Raw genomic sequence first — 19,934 nt, forward strand, 5'->3', positions numbered from 1 at the left:
GAATTAAATCAATGGAAATAACAGACTACGTAAACATCAAGGAACCTTTATTAATCAGCCAGCTACTATAGCGATGATGTTACAAAACTCTCTCCCCCTCCCTTCGCCCTGTACACGAACACGAGAAGAGGACAGAACTTTTACCAATATCACTTATTATAAGAGCTAGCGCGGAACTTCTTAATAATAGCACACTTCGCTTGATATCAACCCCTACGATGATAACGTAAAAGCAAATGGCCCATTTTGATTAGAAAGAGCCACGCTTCACAAGTCAGGCCATCTGAACAAAATTAAGATGATTTCCGCGGAACATTCGAGCAATAATAGCAAAAATTAAGTTACCAAAAAACCTGATGGCATGGTAATATTTTCAATGCAGTTTAAGAAGAACTTATCGAGACTTAAGCTCTCAGGCTGACCCCGCGAGAGAAAATTGAACTTTAAGTTATTCATATTTCAATAAAAACAGACGTTTCGCGTTGGTTAAAAACACAATAACACAGGCTTTCAGCATTCTTACGAAGTTTGACATTAACTTTCTCGAGACTACTTGAGAATTTAATCGCAGGGTCACTTTGAGAATTGAACTAAAGTGAGTTGTTCTAAATAGTATTCCAAAAGTAACCGTGCTATGAGTAGACTTTAAGTAAATAATTTTTGCACTTATTGCTCGAACTTTGAGCGGAATCCGTCTTAAATTTGATTTGCACCGTCAACGACTGCTATAGATCTATATGAGAAATCTAAAATGGGGGCTCTTTCATTTAACAAACTGAAAAGGTTGATATGGAGCTAAAATAAATGAACACAAAACAGCTGATCATAATAGTTGCTGATCGCTGTGATCAGTAAGGAACGGAGCCAGCGATCGTGAAATTGTTGTAATCCCCGAACCGCCCATCACCGCGTACAATGACTTGCACTGGCCCATATTCATGTGGGCCATCCAAACCCATCTCTATGAAATTTACCGCTCCACCCGATATGTCGCGATATTTGGTTTTGACATCGCATACCCCTGCATTGTAGGTCTTCTTGCAGGCATAGCTTGCAAAGCCTGACTTTTGGTCACTTGCGAAGGTCGTGATGGTAATGTTGTAGTGAGGACTGCCCCCGAAGCAGTAGTCAAGGCGAAAACGTTTCAGAGACCCAGTCTTGACATTTTCTGCCTTTGCCATTTTGAAAATTGGAACCAGCTGACCTGTTAGTGAAGAATTAAGTTTTGTAAGATACCTGTAACATAAATAGTGAATAGTAGATCATAGCATATATTTTTTTAATACTTCTAGATTTTAAAAATAATTTTGTGTTTTGGGGAAAGATGCACCTTTTTCATTGACCACGAAGTAAAAACAGACCACCCTGAACTTGATTCCAGATCATCAGTCTTTTTGTTTGCACGTGATAATGGGCAACCTTTTCTTGTGAGGCAAGTGAAAAGGTATTGTGCGTAATACTTGTTATTGCACGTGTTGCAAGTAGCGGCCACATGTAGGTCTGTACGAATGACCTAGGGATAAATCACTGGATATTTTATGGAAAGGAGCCAATGTCAGTTGAAATACCCAACTTCTCAGTCAAATAATGTGTCTTTTTCCTCGTGCCAATTACCTGACGGCTAAGCTGGACCAGCGGCTCTAAGGACACACGAGATTGGAGGTAGATACGAGCCTCACCTCGTAAAAAAATGCTTTTCAATTTGCATAAAATATTACTTCGTAAGTAGGTCCGAAAAATCTTGCCCTAGTTTATAATGTTGTACAAAATTGTGCCGGGCTGTCGGGGCCATCAGATTAGCTTATGCACAGCTCACAGTCTCCTATAGTAATTTATACAGTCTTCTACAGTGTTTTTTTTTTGTTGTCTCAGTCAAATTCTTTCGTCTGACGTTGTAAGAGAAAACAATATGTCGAAACCACGAAGGAGATCAATGGCTTGACCTTTTCAAAAGCAGCGATGTTTTTTAGGATGGGGCCGTCACTCAACTCTGAGGGTTGAAGGTTGCGTGACAATAAAAAATGTAGCGGGGATTAAAACCAGCAAGACGGTGACTAAGTTTTAAATTAAGGCATGGTTCCACTCTGTCAAAAATAAAATGATTCGCCTGAGAACCCCTTAAGAATTACATTACAACTGTAAATACCCATATCATTTCCTTTGGTATGGTTCTGCATCACAGCGTACTCCTTGGCCGTCATCTGCCAACGAGGAACGCAGGCCATTACAGGGAAATATACCCTGTCCTTGTAGTCAAAAGTCAGGGAGAGAGTGAATACAAAAGATGGAGCAGGTCCTGTTTCAACGTCAAAGAACAAATCTGAATACCTACAGAAAAATGATGATACAACTTGAATATGTCAAAGTGACATTCCTTGTTTCAATAAACAAGTTAAAACTGGAGGGCCATTTTCAAAAACAAAAGGGAAGTTGCCTGGAAAACATTTTAGTTTAAGTTCAAGTTAAAATATATTTGCCACATATTTAACAGTGTGCCTAAATACGTTACATTATTTATTGGCAGGAGATCTCTGCAAGCCCAGTTAAACTTTTCTCAGGAGATTCCCCCTAGTATTATTATCACTGAGAATTAACTCAAGGCGTTCGTATAATCAGTATGGTGGCCTTACTGTTTTTGTTTGCCAAACAGCTATTGTATATAATTTTTTTTTCTCTAAGTTTCATGTAATTCTTGTTCACATTTCTGCACTGAAGACTAAGTTTTCTTTAAATCAGCTGACTAGCTGTTCCATATCATAGCCGCCCTACAGATATATGATTACTTTGATGTGTACGTGAAGTTGAAGTCAGGAATGGGCTTGTTGTCGGTTCCAATGAGGTTCGAAGCGATTACAGTTCCAGTAGAATCTTTGGCATGAACGGTGATAGTGTCGCCTGTCTCATCGTCCCAGGGATTATTCGCCAAATTCACTGCGAAGCGAGCGTTTAGTCCATCAAAGGTGCAGCCACCACACAGAGCCGCGTGATATTGCAGGGATGTGGATCCTGCGTAACCCTGATCCTTCTGAGTGATGAACTGTACTCGAACTGGAATGGCGACTGGGGCCAACAAGTGACTTTTCTCCAACTCGATCATTTCGATGGAGTATGCTTGAGCTGTCACCAAAACAGCGCCTAGGGATAAAGCGAGAATCTTGAGTATCCTACTTCCTGTTTTGATATGCCAATTTGTTATGCACAATTTTCTTTCCTTTTCCCTTTCTGACGTAGTAAAGTCGAGAATGATGACAGCAAGAGAAACAAGAAACAAAGAAGGCTCATAAAACCTAGGGGAATTGAGATGAATTACAAAATACAAAGCTATGTTTAGCATGAGCTACGGGTCAGTTTTTTGGGCGACTTCGTTTCAAATCACGAGCCATCCCAAAAAACCACCGCAAGATCTGGAAATAATATATTTTAGATGAAAAACTTCCGTATGGCCATCCTGTTACCCTTGAAATGATTCCTGGGAGTCTAGACTGGCTGGACTATAACAGGTCGAAGCAGCACGGAAAATATCTACCGAGAATACGATGATAATGATCGATAATAAAACAACAATGGTGGCTTCTGAAAACTGGGTCAGTAAGATAAAAAAGGACGCTGATGTAATGCGATAATGTGCTCTTTCAGAATAGTTGGTTTACCGCTGAAAAAACAAAGCGACGGTTTAATTTTAGCAAGATGATCCCTGCTGTCATGACGGAAACAGGGCTAGGAAAAATGGTGCTCCATAAATTGTGCTAAAATTTGACGCCACTGAAAGTACTTGATTAAAGTTGTAGACTGCCTTGATATTTTTCTCAGAATATATCTTTGTCGATACAAGGCACTGCGATGACATATTTTCATAAAGAAATTATTCACCAGCTAAAAAAAAAAAAACAGACATACATTTCAAAACAATTCTATTTACATCGAGGCTTCGCAGCAAGCAGACCATTTGTACCAAAAACTGGAACGTGTACAAATTCTTTTTTAAGAGGGAAAATCTATCATTCTCATCTGAATTCAGCAAGACTTGGCCGGAAAGTCATCGAGGTGAATACGGCTGTCACTTCTTGGCAGTTACAATTCTTCGATTCTTGGAATGTCCCGGAATCAAAACAGGTTTTTCTCGGAAAGTTGCTCTCGTGTTGCACTATACTTTGAAATTCATGAAGGGTTTGAAATGCCACTTTCAATTTGCTTGTTCGGCTGCATTTCTGGCCTCCGCTCGAATACCAGAACGATTACAACACGAGGGTAAGAGTGACAAAGAAAACCGAGATATTAAATTAAACAAGAATAAAAGAAGGCATACCCACTGCTCCAAAAAATGTGAATGATAGAAAGAATAGTTGCTTGCTATGAGATTGTTCTCAAAATTATGCATTTGAAAGGCAACAGAAGGCACTTCAAGGAACGTTTTTCCTAAAATCAAGCACAAACGACTCCAAGTGCAACAAGATGCGATCCTTCGCCTTCGAAGAACGCGAAGTTAAAGAACTAAAATATCTAAAATAAGAATTGTCTACGAATAATGATTGAGAGTATAGGCATTAAGCGCAGGTAAAGCATGTTTCGTGCAGTAAGCTCGTCAAAACCACAATAGTTCAGCTAGTTATAAGTCATCAGAACCGACTGGTAGCGTCTAGAAGATGCATCATGGAAATTAGGAATCACTGAATCACTAGTGAGCTTAAGGTTTTCATTTACCGGTTATAAAACTTACCGAGAAGAAACACAGCATACATCTCTGGCTGAATACTGCTACGCGAAGGCCACTGCTCAAATGAAATTCAATTGTCTGACTGCAGTTGGTCAGAATGGTACATAAATTGTCCTTTGAGCCCCCTTTATAATGCGACAGCTATGGTGGTTGGTGTCGAGGCTTGACATGGGTAAAACCCCTTTCATTCAAAAATGTAAGTGTACACTCATTGAGTCACGTTTCAGGGGTTTAATCAATTTTTATTGATTTACTGATTGGTTGACTAAATTTAATGTGCCTCCGATTGGTTTTAACCTCATGACGCAGTCTAGACTTGTGGTCTTTGATCTCTACTTTTAATTCCTTGACAAATTCGGTCGATGTTTACCATTGCTTACCATATATTTCCTGTTTATTCTAAAAATAGTCTTCCAGAAACATTTCGTCACACCAGATCAGGTGATTTGCACGGCTGTGAACAGCAAGCGGAAATCAAGGCGAAGGTTTAAAATTATCTTACTTCTGAGAAACTTGCCCAGACTCATTCTTTATTTTAATATCTACCTCGCCGGGTCTGTTTAGTTTTTAATGTGGCTCAAAGCTTGCGACCTATACTTTTTTTTAAAATTATCACATACCAGGTCTTTATATTTTATACAAGAAGTTTCAAAATTTCCTCTATACGTTTTGTCTAATAAAAATTCCCACAAAGTAGCGTTCTCTTTCTTGGAAAATGGCGTTATTTAGAAACTTTGAGTTTGAAAGGCGCCGAGGTTGGAAAACAATTTCTGAGAGTGCAATATTTTTTGCTCTAGTTCCGCTTTCTACGCGGAAACTTGGAAGCCTGAGGAATCAGAGTGTTATTCATGAAACCCTAACCAATTTTAAAGATGGTTTATCTAAATACCCTTAATTCTAAATTATCACGACTGGTAGTTCTTCGAAGAACAGACGTAATGCTTGCCCACCGGCGTTAGTCTTTATGCACATTAAGGTTATAATCGTCTGATTAAAATTATTTTCCATAACGTTGCCCACAAGGGCAATCAGAGATGTAAATCAGTCAACGGGACAGCATATCGACGTCCGTCTTTTCCCGGGAAACGATCACATCCGGTTCCATCAAACTCTGAAAAAAGGAGTGATCGGGATTGTGCAACGCATGCCTAATTCAGTTGCGTATTACGAATACTATTATAGGCGCTGAAGAGACTACTGATAAACTCCACAGTTTGCGTGACCTGGGGCCCGTTTCCCGAAAGCCCCGGAAACTTTTCGGGCCCGGAAAGCCATAGCAAAATCTCGAACCTTACGATTACAGCGCTGTTTTATTCACGTATTCTGAATATGAACAGAGGTTCCCTTCGTACAAGAAGTTTCAGGCGTATACACTACTCCGTTTGTAGATACATATCATGAACTGAAAATGGCTTTACGGGCCCGAAAAGTGTCCGGGGCTTTCGAGAAACGGGGCCCAGGGCCATTAAAAAACAGTCCGCAACAAGATGGAAGTATGGGAAAGGCATTTCACAGCGTGGAATAGCTGGAAATTTGCTGCATGGGGCGGTAGATTATACAGTTTTATTACATGAACTGTGTTGTTTTACAAGGCTTTCCAGCCCTCAGAAGATCCCGTAACTGAACGCGTGTAAAATTACGATAATTTCACTGTGATGATATCGATGGCACAACGTTTGACCCTTATACTGTACTTTTTAAAGTATACCAACAAATTAAAATTTGTTGGTGTATGATCGAAACATCTTCGGAAAAACGTGAATTTATCCCTCGAGAAACTCCAAACATTAAAATAATACTTTTTCTAAGACAGGAACTGTTCAGATAGCCAAGTTCCCCGAAATAAGACACGTTTTTAACCATCATGACAGCTCCTTAGGCCGTCACGTAAATGCCGCGTCACGCAAAAGCTTAGAAATTCAAGCGTAGTGTATCACAAAACCAAGCACCCATTCGGAAAGAAAATTTGTATGAATATTAGTTTTCAGCTGCTCTTATACATCATTTAAGTAAAATCTCAGGAAGATCAATAGTTTTGTAGTTCGAATTTTAGTGACGCCATGTGAAAACCAGCTATTAGGATGTTTATATAATAAACAAAATAATACGCCCGCTGCTTGTAGACATTCAATTTCCCTTTTCGTGTTCAACGTTATATCTTAATTGTTTACTGCGCTCATTCGTGAGATTCCGAGTTGAATACTCGAAGAGAAATTCCATATCTACGCTTGCCCATTATTCTTTATTTTCTGCATAATTTTTTCCCCATAATTAGGTTGTGCACCCGCTTCTTTTTCTCCGCGGACATAGCAAACTGGAGACACTGAACTCGTTTCACAGGCTCTACACTTCGAAATCTGGAAATTTTTTCTAAATTTTGAAGAAACATAATTCAAGTAAAGCAATGTTATAAATTTAATAATGTTTAAAAATACTTTAAATGTTTGAAAACTGGTCCTAACGTTACACGAGGCATACCTGCATCAACAAATAAGATACATCATCACAAAAGCATTGCAATATGTACTATGATCTCTCTTGGGAAAGGAAGCTTAGCCCTGTTAAATACGTTTAAAACCTTGGTCAAAGTTGTGGGCATATCTTTAGATAATATGACAAGAGACGACATGAGCAAGTTTGAGCTATTGGCGCAGCTCAATAGCTTAAACGTCGTTAGCAAGGGCGACCAAATTAAAAAAAAGAGCTTTTGACTCCGCTTTGAACCGCATTCGAGAGTTTTCATCAGGCGAAATAAACTTTTCTTTTTTTGTAAAAATAGCTATGAACTGGTAAAGCGAAGTCAGCAGTTATAAATATCAGTAAATACCTTTATGCGTCGACAAATAGATCGAAATCATGACTACAAATAACTATAAAAGACTTGAACCCCAAGGGCGCCTGGCAAGTTTCCTACAAAAAATACAAATTTACAACTTAATTGCATTTAGCCATTAATATTATTTTGAAGCGCAAGGGCAAAGGTAGTTTTAAAACTTTAAAATGAACTTTAAATTAATGAAATTCTAGTGGATTATTTCTGATTTTTTTCTGATTATTTCTGATTTTTTCGTCAACCAACGTTTAATATGGATTAAATGAACCTTGGGGTGACGCGTCACTTGTGTATCGTCACGCAACGCTTTTCTCATGGAGGAGGGTTTGGTGAGTCTTGCTAGCACGGCTACAGAGATGAAAAACAGGTGACAGTGAGATGAAAAACAGTACTAACGAAAATTGCTATCATGTTCGTGCCGATGTGTCTTTTTACAAGTGAAAAACGTATGATGTGCAAAAAGTAGCAACTTTCATCCAATTGGGCCATCGCTTGCCATTCCCAGCCACTTCATCAACATCGCTGTAATGACAGGTTTTAGGCCAAAAATGGTACTTTTGTCAAAGAAAGAACTAAAAAACCCCTAAAATTTTCCTATTCGTAGCCAGCAAAAAACTTTCGCGTTCATGCAGGAGCACACCGAATGTTTTCGTTGCGCTGCAACAGCCACCTCCGTCTTCGTTATTGTATATAGACACTGACGATGACACGATCGTCGTTAGTTCTTCGCAAATTTGAAATTAACAGCTCATCTCAGTCACTGGAACACTCCGAATTTCCTTCTCATGATGCGAAGGAAGCAGCACTCGCTCCCGGGTTGAGAATAGCCCTTGTCACTGAAGTTCTCAAGCTGACTCGAGACGTCACTCCAACGGGCGTTGAAAGGCTGCAGTTCCTCTTGAATGGCGTCATGGGACGGTTGATCGATTTCTCCGGCCAGGTCTTTGCCAAGTTGGTTGATTCGATCAACTTTAGCAGCGTATCTGGAACGTTCTTCGCATTTGATCTGCAAAAATTGCATTAAAATTGTTAGTTAGTTGGCAACACCTGTGATGTTTTCGACTTTTAATGTTATATGAATGCTCTTCTTCGCACTGTATGCTGTATGCTCTTCTTCGCACTGTATGCAGTTGATCCAATATCAGAAGTTTATCACCTGCCAATAGAGATTGTGGATGGCAGTTTTCGCATCCTGATGGGGACGCAAGGTGTAAGGAGTACATACGAGTATCTCTATAGCTGTAAACCAGCTCCTTTAAAAGACGCGAAGGGATTGGATAAAGGAACTCCCGTTCTTAAAGCATCGTGACCAGAGCACCAACGATAGAAGCAGACGTTGCAACAAGTTTTAATACAAACTAAATCAACGCTTCTTACTACAATAAAAGCAAAAACAACAACAAAAAACAACCAAAACAAAAACCAGACCTCCGTCTTTTCCTGTAACTTGGTGGCTTCTTCTGGTTCCATTCCAACGCTGAACGACTTGAGCAGCTTTTCAGTTTCATCCATCCATTCATTTGTGGCATCCATTTCCGAATGAAATTCGTTTATTTTACTCTGAGAGGTCTCAAGCTGAAAAAGATACAAGTAAAGCTGTTTATAAATGTATCTCACGAATACTTTGAATCTCAGCAGAACCTTTTATTTTTACCTGTTGTATTCTGTTGATGACTTGCTTTGCAATGTCATTCCAACAGTCGTCAAAATCTTTCAGTTGTGTATTGATCTCTTTGGCTGCCGGGTCCCCCTTGTCCACGTTCTTTAACAAATCCTCTCCGGCTTTGTGCAATGACTGCAGACGTATTCCTTGCTCATCCAACTCCTTTTCTATTATCTAATTTTCAGTTTTTAAATAAAAGAAAGAAATCAAGCTATGATGACATCAGGCAAGATTGCAAGCTAGTAAGGCTTTGCGGCTGCGATTAGAACGTTTCAGGGTGACCACTTAACTTATAATATTTTCTCGCTATTGAAAAGCGTCCCCCATGCCCGTACACGTACTCACACGCAGAGAGAAAAAAAAATACAAAACAATAACAACAAAGCCGGAATGATGACGCAACTAACTGTGCACCGCGACCACACAATTGACCTGCACCTCTTTAAAACCTCTATTTTGATTCGTTCTTGTTGATATGGAGCTCATTTGTCCCTAGGGCTAGGGACATCGTTTGTGTTGTTTACCTATTGTTTCGTTTGGCCTATTATAAAGAACCTGGTAAGCGGTGCAGGTCACCCCCAACCACAATCCTCATGGTGAGGAGGTTGTGTGCACGAGTATAGCTAGTGTCGTAGATCGCCGACTGGATTTGAATTCGGATATCAGCTGTGCTTTGTAAATAGCTAAATATGGAGCCTACCACTTCGTAGCATTTTTCTGTTCCGTCTATTTTCAATATTTGCCTGTTTACAGCGTCCTCAGTTAGCACAGGAGTGACAAATATATTGACACTTCAATTAAATATAATGTTCAGTATGGGGCATGCTAACAGACGAAGGCGGAAAGAATCATTACACAACTACACATCACGTCATGTACAGAAAATATGTCTTACCCTGAGTTTTTCCAAGTGTTCTTTGACTTCATCCTCATCAGTAAGATCTGTTCTTCCCATGTCTTTGAGGGTTTTCTCCTTGCTTGATAACCAGTTGAGCAATATCAACTGCTCGTCACGGAATCGCTGCCAGTTGCTTAGAACCTGCAACAGGAAGAAGAATTCATTATTTCAAGTAAAAGGAGTGTCCCACCTGAAGAAACTTAGAAAAACATTTCTAAAACTTTCAGGCAGTTGTAAATGAACGCTTGAAGCTAGCAATTGTACTTGTTAATCGTAGATATCGATCTTCTGTTGAAAGGATGACTCAAACCAAATTTCACGCGAAAATAAGGCAACGTTGAACAGTTCACCGTTACCTTCCAATTACAGTTCACACAAATTGTAAAGAACAGATCGTGCAGTATCGGCATGCAAGTAAACCTAGCACTTAATAAGATTTATAGTGGCAGTTTATAAGGTTAATTTACCGCATTTTCGGATTTCTTTTCTCGCCTGAAGTTTAGACCCCAAACGAATACCTTAAGAAGTTGGTGTTTCCTCTGTTCAGACCAGTTCCACACTTTACTCCACCGATCACTGAGAGATTTCACTTGTTGTTGGGTGCTGTCGTTGATGTCGGGGTTTGTAATGTCCACACCAAGAATCATTGTAATCATAGAGTGATCCCGAAGTTCTTCTTGGAAGACCTGAAATTGTTAAAAAAAGTGGTTTAATCAGGTCCTGGTATGATCTCTTCACTTACACTTCAAATCCCCTACAGAAAATAAGCCGCAAAACGTTCCTACCGGAGGTGGCCCCTTTAGATGGTATATAAGGGAACATGCCGCCAGACAGGGCATGGATTTTGACCAGGATTTTATTACTTTATGCAGGTCTGCCCTAAACAGAGTACGGTTGCACCATTGCTGACATCAAATGAGGTTTATACAATTCCCAGCAATCTGAGCTCGGAGATGATAGCCGACTGATGTCTAGCAAGTCATTACACAACATAAGATAATTTTCAGACAAGAAATTGATTGTATTGTTATCAGTATCCTGTAATTTATCTAGTTCTTTGTCCGAAACAGCGTTCTACAGAGAGCGTTTCCCTAAATTTTCTCCTTTGCCCCAAACAGGGATAGGGTTTAAACCTACCTGATGATCTTCCAGTTGCTTCTTAACGTCATCATAGCCTGGACCAATCTCACCTTCTTGCTTAACCCGGGACTCTGCCATTTTAAGCCAAACGTTCATCCTTTGCAAGTGTTGTTTAAGTAGCAAAATGTAGGTATCAAGCATTCTGACGAGACGAAAACAACAACAGGAACATTCAGCAAATTACTAAAGCACCTAAACGAGAAACTGAAACAACTGTTTTTGTCAGTAGTTTCCTAGTCCTTTAACACAAACCCCGCAGTCGTCAAGTCGACAGCTTACATATCAAGCTATAGGGAGTTGTCAAAAAATTTCACATTTTGAGTCTGTCCAGAGACATATTGGCATAGCAGACATTCACACATCCCGTCTCCATAGCCAAGTCATTGAAGAATGCAGTCTGAAATCTCAGTCGTGGTCCGTCCCTCGTCCCTTAAAGTAGAGACACTAAATGGCGATTGACAATTTAGTTTATAGTAACAAATCTTGTAAATATCAAGTCATACTGTACCTTCTTTCCTCTTTGTCAGCCTTCTCCTCGAGTCCTTTGTTCCTCTTGTCAATCATGTCAATTCTACCCTGAAAATGATCCCGCTCATGTTCCTTGAAGAATTCCTCCTTGACAATGGCCTGGGACTCGGTGAGAATCTCGTCAACTTTCTTTTGCGACTCGTTAATTTCTGTCTTTTTGACCTGAAAAACCCAAAGAACAACACAATAAGACGCTGGAACTAAAAGATATCATAATGTGATCGTAATGTAAGAGTGCTGTTATTTAGCAGTTAAGTTTTGAAAGCACTCCTTATAAAGCTTACATGCGCACATGTGATGTTATGACATATCTTGATTTTGACTGATTTTGGTGTAATAGTCCGTTTTTCGTGACTGAAAATTGCGCTAACATTAATTTTCTTTGTTTCAGCGATTTGATAAAAATTTGACGCAAGAGTAAAACATTGACAACCAATCTATGTTCATAATAGCAGAAGAAGACAAAGAGGACGCTTGTTTAAATCTGCCACTGGATGGGCGAATGTGCCAATAGTCAATTCTAAAGGTTTTCCCTTTTACCAATAGGGGCACTAGTAGAGAAACTCCTGGCTCTGTGAGGCTTCTTCAGAAAGTTCATTTCATTCTCTAAATGTTCCCTCCCCCCCGCAGAGTCCCATCAGTTGCTGTATTTTTAACAAAACGTTAACTTACCCTAAACGCATCTAATGCTTTCTTGGCTGCTTCGAGGTCCAAATAATCAGCATCATCTCTGCTGATACTGGACTCAGCTTGTGTCAAGATTACCTCCGCGTCATCTAATCGTGTTGTGATATATCTCCCAAGGACACCAGATAATCTAAATAGGCAGAACAGGGTCAGTTAGTATTGGTGCCTTTGACTTATCAAGAACTACCGATAATAACCTAAGAACGATCACTATGAACTAGGCACGAAAGCCGGGTCAATGATGAGGGTCTCATTGGGGTACCAGAATTTCAATTATCAGTTAAGATTCCAGCCTCTTTCTGAACTATGCGTAAGCCAGAACTCAGATTTAAGCTATCAGATTCAAACGCTTTAGTTCTCGGCTGATAGTTGAAATGTTAAGGAAAACTCAGCTATCGATTACACCCTAATCAAACCTCTATTTTACAGCGGAACCTCCATTAAGGGAAGACCCCGAAGGGGAAAAGGGGAAAAGTCTCCTTGTCATGAGGGTGTTTCCGTAATGAAGGTTTCACTGTAGCTAGGTTACATTTTAGAAGTTGCAGCGTCTGTAAAAGTGGCTCCTAAAATTTCTTTAAAATTATCATCATTTATACTCACTTTGCTCCATTGTCCATGGTTTTCAGTTGTAGATTTTTCCATCTCTTTTCTAGAGTGTTTATTTCCGTTTCATAACTCTCGGCTCTCTCGGGGTCCACCAACCGCTCGGTCAGTAGCCTATCACTTATTCCAATTGCTTTTTTGAACGTTGGCTCGAATGAAGAGATTTCGTTCTTCAGTTCCTGTTAACAATAAGAATTTTTCAAATTACGAAAATCGTAAATATACCACTTTCTCCGCAAGCCAGTGCCATGCCAGTGCAGGAAACGGACGACGTTTGTGCTCAGTCTTTCAGTTCTCGACTTCAAAACGCCTGCCTGAGGTAATTTAAATCTATCATTTAAGGGCGCACATCTAACGCTGTTTTCTGACAGAAAGAGACAAACCGCTTCTGGTAGGGACATCTTCAATAAAATGTATTTTTAATATTGAAGAGAAACAGGTCTTTCAAGCACTAGCTTTCCTAATGTAAAGTCATACCCTGTGTCTGCCGTATTCTTCCATGACTGAACTAATGTCATCTTCGTTCACAGCTATTGAATCGGCTTGTTTCTCGGCATCGCTTAACCAATCATAGATCTCCTCCATTAGTTCTTCGTGGAGGACAATCATTGCGTGGGTTAACCTGTGAAGACAGTAGATGTGCATTAGGTAACTGATGGGTGACTGGGCTTTCCTAAGAATAGGCTCCTTTAGTGCTGCCAAAACATTCATCTTAGGAGCTCTCTGAAGCTAGAGATAACACTACATTATCAGTCCACATGATCCCAGCTCGCCTTTTAGTGTTCCGGGAAATTAAAAAACAAAAAGAAGACCTCAACGCTTATTCTTGTATGAAGGGAGAATTATGACTCCCAGGTACACGCAGGGATCGTAGTTACACGTAGTAACTATGGCTACATAACATGTTTTTCTATGATTGCATTTTGATGAAGTGACAACGACTGACACCAACAATAACAAGACATCAACAACATCAGGACCAGTAAGAGAAGCTGAAGCAACCACAACTCAACTGCAAATACTAGCAGCAAATAAAACAGCAACGGTGAAATCCAGGCAAAACAACGTGGACGAGAGTAACCGTAATGGTAGTTGAACACACAAACAGTTTAGCAATCATTTATCAGATCGTAAATCGTATGATAAACGAGTCAACAAATCAACAAATATGCATATCACAAATCACTCAGTAATTCATTCATTCCGTCTGTCCGTCCGTCCGTCAGTCTGTCAGTCACTCAGTCACTCAGTCACTCAGTCAGACAGTCAGTTAGTTCGTCAGTCACTCGGTAGGTTGGTCGAGGGCTGGATTAGTCCGTCTCTTATGGTTGTGGCTTAATCGAGTGGTCGGTTGGCAGGTCGGTACCTCGTTAGTTTACTAAATGTGTTGCTGTTTAACTGGAAAGTTCTACAGCTACATCGTGTGTCTAATATTCTGTCACTAATATTCTTACTTTCGATGGTTTTCGTCGTGATTTTTGTTCAGGTCCACCCACTTTTCATCTAGTGCGTCTATTCTCCGCTGGATTCGTGCTCGGTCTTCCTCTCTGAGCATCTCTGTTCCTTTGCTGTCCTCAAACTGGTCTTTGATGTCACTAAATGTCGCTTCCTCTATAACCAAATCACTTTCAAATTCCTATTAATGAAGAATAAAACAATAATCAGTATTTTCCAAGTTTAAAGGCGGAAAAACCTTTTCAAGAAGTTGAGTCTTATTATATTAAAGGAAAACTGCTACTCGGCCGGTTAAAGACATTTATCCTATACGTACCTGCAACTCTGCTAGTTGCTTTCCAACCTCGCCAATGTCAGACCCAACATCGGTGAAACTATTGACGGATGTCTCACCGAGTTTCTCAACGGCTTTTTCACAATCAGCCAATGAACGACCAAAGTACTTCAAAGACGATTCCTTGATCCTGTTACAAAAAAATAAAATGTTATCACATGTCTAACTGACGGGCAAACTTAGAATCTGTTTACACAAGGTGGGCTTGTACGCTAGAGAAACGATCTTGGGATTAAGCATGCAGGATGTGGTTTGCGTGCACACGGCTCTATCATTCAACTTCTCAAGTCGCTTTTCTAGGCTTTAAACGAAATGTAACATAAATCATGCTTGATTCCATGTTAAAGGTACGCGTTTGAGTTAACAAGAATGAACACTGTATACAACATGTTATATGTTACATAATGTTAACATGTTATATGTTACACATGATTTTATTTGTCTTACCTGTCCTTCTTATCTCTAGTTCCTTTCTCTAGGTCAGTGACTTGTCTGTTGAGTGCATCCAGGGTCTCGCTGACTTCATCTCCAACATCAGGCTGTAACTCTTCCTTTTCAATGATGTCACGGCCAGAATCCGACACTTCAACTAACTCTCTACTTAAGTCTTCCGCTAGCGAGTTTTCGACTTCCTAAAAGTTAGGTAAAGACAGATTCAATGTAGTATAGTCTCTGAATCTATGCTGAGCTGAGGTGGCAACCTTGATGGCCATCGGCGCTTTAACGTTAAAAGTTTCTTTTCAGTTTGATTGGCTTTAGGTGATGGTTGGCTTGAAGTTGCCAAAGGGTAAACAATTGTATAACAATACCAAAACCCAATATTTCACAACAAAGGCCATTTCATCTAACCTGAAGTTGCACAACGCTGGCTTGGATGTCTCCATAGTCAGTTTCATCCACGTCTTGCTCTACTTTTCGTGTAGCTTCACTGACCAGCAATCCAAGCGCTATTGACTGCTCTCTCCACCGACCGAGTCTGCCTTCAGTGTCTTTCTTCAGAATGTCCAAGAGGGCGGAATCTAACCTGCATGGCAAAAAGTAATCCCAAATGTCAGGAGAACGTGGTAAGGTTATACATGAAATGATAACTGGGGACCTTATAAGGATAGTCCTGTATATATTCAATGGAACTCATATTGAAGAGTAACTGCTTCAATCGATGTACGGGTTTGAAAAAGGCGCCCATAACTTTTCAAACTGAAAGCCAAATTAAACTACAACGCCTTTTGAATCACTTGTTCGTTAGTAAGTAGTTTAAACAATTAACAAAGTTTAGTTTTGAAGAATTTTGTTATTCATAGAAGTTTGCAATTGCTAATTAATTGTGCGATTTGGTCCATAAGTGTTCCTTATTAAGCAACTCTGGGCATTAATTGTAAACGATCACTTGATATTCCTCAGAATTTCCCCGCTATCGCAGGCATCTGGTTTCCATAGCAATATAAATGATAAATGCTAGCTACCTGCAGCCTTTCAGCTCTGACGTAAGGCGTGTCTCGCGGGGAGCTTCATTGTTTGTAGACTGCAAAACAGTCGTTTTTGGACGTTTTCGGAAGGCGCGAAGCGCCGTAAGCTCGATCCTCGCGTGTGAAGCGCGCGAGCCTCACACGGCCGAAGGGCGTGCGAGGCGAGAAAACGACTGTATTTTTTAGCGTCTCTTCCCAATCTCCCTCGCCGTTTTTACATTCGCTTCAGACCTTTCCTGCGAATATTGATCGTCGCCCGCATTCGCAAAAAATACGACTGTTTTGCAGCCTAGATTGTTTGTTATCACACTTCAAAGTGAGCTGAGAATTTACCAGTATAGAGACAACCCTTAAATGGTACCTAATTGAATGTTAAGCTGTTAACAGTTTTGTTGTTTTTATCAATGACAGTGTTTATTAGCGCATCACTCACTTTTGCTGCCGCTCTTTGAGATGGTCATTGACAGCCTTCCATCTTGAATTAAGGGCATTCTTGGTTTTATCAACTCCATCAATGTCCGTTTTATCCAGCTTGCTACTGTCAACGAGGTCCTGGCTTTCCTGAACCATCGCGTTAACTTTTGGCTCGTACTCCTTTACTTCATTCAGAAAGAGCTGTGGGTAACGAGTACATACATCATGTAAGGTGACTAAGCCAGAGACAATCAAACAAAATCTTGCAGCTATGCAAAAGGTTTACCTTAGGTCCTTACAAGTGTACCCAGCGAAATGTATTTTTTCTGTATATATGTTTTCGCCAAAGCAAACAAAGGTCTACCATTGTACATTGTAATATTTTAGTTCATTTTTAACAACCTTATCATATTTAGATAGGAAAAAACTCTCCAAATTATAGCAATGTACCATTACATAATTTCAAGTTAATACCGATTAGTTACAGAGAGACAAAATTGTTTTTTTGTTAAATAGGTGGGACTAATATTAAAACGGATGGTGAACTCGTATTTTAAATGATCATTTGTTTTTTTCATGTGCATGGTTGAAGAGGACTCATGGTCTTGAACAATGATAAATGCTATTTACGCAACGCTTTCGAATGGTATACCAAGTAATATCCCACGAGACACTAGTACCATGCCGTTGAAAATACAGTGCCCAATACAATCAATGCGACATACGAGCAGCACACGATGGGAAGGTTGGGTAGAATACCGTCGGGTAAACAACGGCTTTCCTGTATTCTGATTGGCTGTATTTTCTATGGCATGGTATAAGACTTCAAACCAACCTGGTTGTCCTTAATCTGCTCTTGAAGAACGTCTATGTCAGATCCAATCTTCTCTTCGCTTTTAATCAGTTTCTCCGATTCAGTGAGCCACTGATTCATGTTGTCGCATTTGTCACGCCAGGAGTCGAACCTCTTGTACTCGCTCTCGATATCTTGGGCAAGTTGCTCCAGCCTACAAAAGACAACGTATCGTTATTTGATCCATTTTAGCCTGCTTATCACAATATTTACTGGCTGTAGCGATTGGTGATTGTCAGATATCACCTTGGTTGAAGGTTCAACATCTTGGTGTTTCATCAGGATAATGCCGTCTGTGCGCTGACATCGTGCGGAAAACTTAGACGTTGGTCAACATTGGAATCTCTCATATCGATAACACGCCATCAGTGCGTTATAGTGAATCTTCTCCCACAATTTACGCAAGGTCATGTATGTTTCTTTTTTTTTTTCCAACAGTACATTACAGTCTTTATCAGCGGCGGGCAATTTAAACATGCCAGCGTATTTTCAAGTTTTCAATTAGCGCGAAGATGTTTAACACTTGTAGTTAAGGCACTGTTATTTAAACATGTCTGAAATTATGAGAGACCTGTCAAAAGATTCGTATAATTCCTGTTTCAAAATTAGTTTGAACCTTACAGTCGAAAACGTATCTAACCTCACTAAAGCTCGTTTCATAGTGTAGTTAAGAGCAAGAACTAAAATTGTTGGCAAAATCAAGGAAAATCCAGACACAACAGATGTTTATATCTCAGAAATCGTCGACGCAGCATAACTCCATAATGTTATTACAGCCTTTCGTTTCCGTTATGTGGACTTTTAGTAATGGAATTATCTTTTTAAAATAGTGCCTGGGTGAATCGCTATAAAAGGTAACACGTTTAAAACAGTTGTGCGAGAATGCATGTACACTGTACCTGACGTAACATATTCAATTAAGACTACAATTTGCACCATCTGCATAATTGTTATGGGATGTACCTGTACTGCATTAAGTCGGCTGTGGCGGAGGCAAGAGCCAGCGACTTCTCAAAATCGTCATCATCGCGCTCCATAATGAGCTAAAATCTCGATATCACGTTGTATTTAACACGTTTTCGTGCGTAGAGCGCGTTGACAACCTGGGAATGCACATTCAAATGCGTCTAGGTCACGCAAATGTAAATCAACATCGCATTCAAGTTAATCACGGCAAATATTTGAGCTTGGCATTTACGTTTACAGAAGAAGCGGAGGCTGTTTACAGGGACATTTGTTGTGATTTTCTTTGTCACTGCGGAATTCGAACAATGTCGTTGACTATCTTGACATGATCAAATAAAAAAAGTTCACAAGTGAAAAAAAATATCAGCAACAATGAGAAAAACACAGGAGACAAAAGAAGGAATTAATGGGCAGCCAAACCAAAACAAGTCAGTGTGTGGTGTTCGATATTTTAACGACGAGAGAGTCTGCGTGGAAGGGTAATCACCGTTTTATAGGTGAAATGTGGATTCACTTTTTATTCTTAGATGTTATAAAATGCCTAACAAAAAATCAGTGATCTCGCCATTTATTGTAGAACGGGAAACGTTAATAAATGCCGACATAAGTGGCATTGTTAGCATTGAGACTGAAGTGTTATATAAGGATTCTGTTATTACACAGAAGCTTGATTTCATAATCTCAAGACTACCGGGATACACGGTCCAAATACGTTCAATGATGCGTGGATGTTACACTGTTTGAGGGCCTCAATTAAAATTTCTAATTTCTATACGCTGGAATACATAAATGTTTTCAAAAGGAACACCAATGTTACTACAGTTTCTTTAATTGCGCCGTATGTTATGGACAAAATACTAAGTACTGTGCTGTACTGATGGGATAAATATTTGGCTATCAAACTTTGCTTAAAATTAGTTTTGAATATATTCACTGTCGAAGTGAGCAACTCGGAAGCTTGTGTTTCTGTGGCCTCTACACACTTATTTTTTGTTTAATGTAATTTGGCATTTGTTTTATTTTCTTTTCTTCAGTGCCGTTAACGCAAGACATTTTGCTGTAATAGAAATAGGTGTAAACAATTAAATGAACTTGAATTTAGAATCGACCTATCCCAACGATACCGAAAGTTTGTTTTCAAAACTATAGCATTCAAATTTTAAAAAAGAAACGATCTAAGGAAGACCAACCTTTTCTCACGCTCAATGACGTCAATGTTTAATCCATTCCATCGGTGATTCAAGTCTGCCATCCGATCATGAACATCGTTGGTTTGGTCATTTTCTAACATGCCGCTCTCGAGAGCGTTTTCGCTCAAGGCAAACAGTTCATCAGCGTCCTTCTGTTTTGATGATGTATCAGTCATGATGTCCTAAAAAT

The 19,934-nt window shown here is 39.7% G+C and overlaps 2 protein-coding genes across 4 annotated transcripts in view; both read right to left on the reverse strand.

Moving 5' to 3' along the window:
• Positions 1-26: 26 nt before the first annotated feature.
• Positions 27-4,858, reverse strand: LOC110053486 (uncharacterized). Its single transcript, XM_089282838.1, has 4 exons — positions 4,718-4,858; positions 2,784-3,135; positions 2,147-2,328; positions 27-1,204 (listed from the first exon to the last, which is right to left on the reverse strand). Exons 1-4 carry the CDS (start codon positions 4,737-4,739, stop codon positions 849-851), a joined length of 912 nt encoding a protein of 303 aa, XP_089138964.1. The 5' UTR covers positions 4,740-4,858; the 3' UTR covers positions 27-848.
• Positions 4,859-7,105: 2,247 nt separating this feature from the next.
• The window catches only part of LOC110053498 (uncharacterized), a 51,906-nt gene continuing 39,077 nt past the window's right edge, over positions 7,106-19,934 (reverse strand). For all 3 annotated transcript variants that reach the window (XM_089282840.1, XM_089282839.1, XM_089282841.1), the window contains 17 exons: positions 19,745-19,926; positions 17,571-17,742; positions 16,755-16,936; positions 15,705-15,879; positions 15,303-15,487; positions 14,838-14,985; positions 14,521-14,702; positions 13,544-13,688; positions 13,064-13,245; positions 12,449-12,593; positions 11,757-11,938; positions 11,246-11,390; positions 10,627-10,794; positions 10,106-10,249; positions 9,202-9,384; positions 8,976-9,122; positions 7,106-8,553 (listed from right to left, as the gene is read on the reverse strand). In XM_089282840.1, coding sequence (XP_089138966.1) covers positions 8,305-8,553; positions 8,976-9,122; positions 9,202-9,384; positions 10,106-10,249; positions 10,627-10,794; positions 11,246-11,390; positions 11,757-11,938; positions 12,449-12,593; positions 13,064-13,245; positions 13,544-13,688; positions 14,521-14,702; positions 14,838-14,985; positions 15,303-15,487; positions 15,705-15,879; positions 16,755-16,936; positions 17,571-17,742; positions 19,745-19,926 — 2,916 coding nt within the window. In that variant the 3' untranslated portion in view covers positions 7,106-8,304. The remainder of the gene's footprint in view (positions 8,554-8,975; positions 9,123-9,201; positions 9,385-10,105; positions 10,250-10,626; positions 10,795-11,245; positions 11,391-11,756; positions 11,939-12,448; positions 12,594-13,063; positions 13,246-13,543; positions 13,689-14,520; positions 14,703-14,837; positions 14,986-15,302; positions 15,488-15,704; positions 15,880-16,754; positions 16,937-17,570; positions 17,743-19,744; positions 19,927-19,934) is intronic.

This window comes from Orbicella faveolata, unplaced genomic scaffold, assembly GCF_042242905.1.
Source record: "Orbicella faveolata isolate gen_17 unplaced genomic scaffold, um_ofav_v1 contig_12, whole genome shotgun sequence".
Classification (NCBI taxonomy): Eukaryota; Metazoa; Cnidaria; class Anthozoa; order Scleractinia; family Merulinidae; genus Orbicella; species Orbicella faveolata.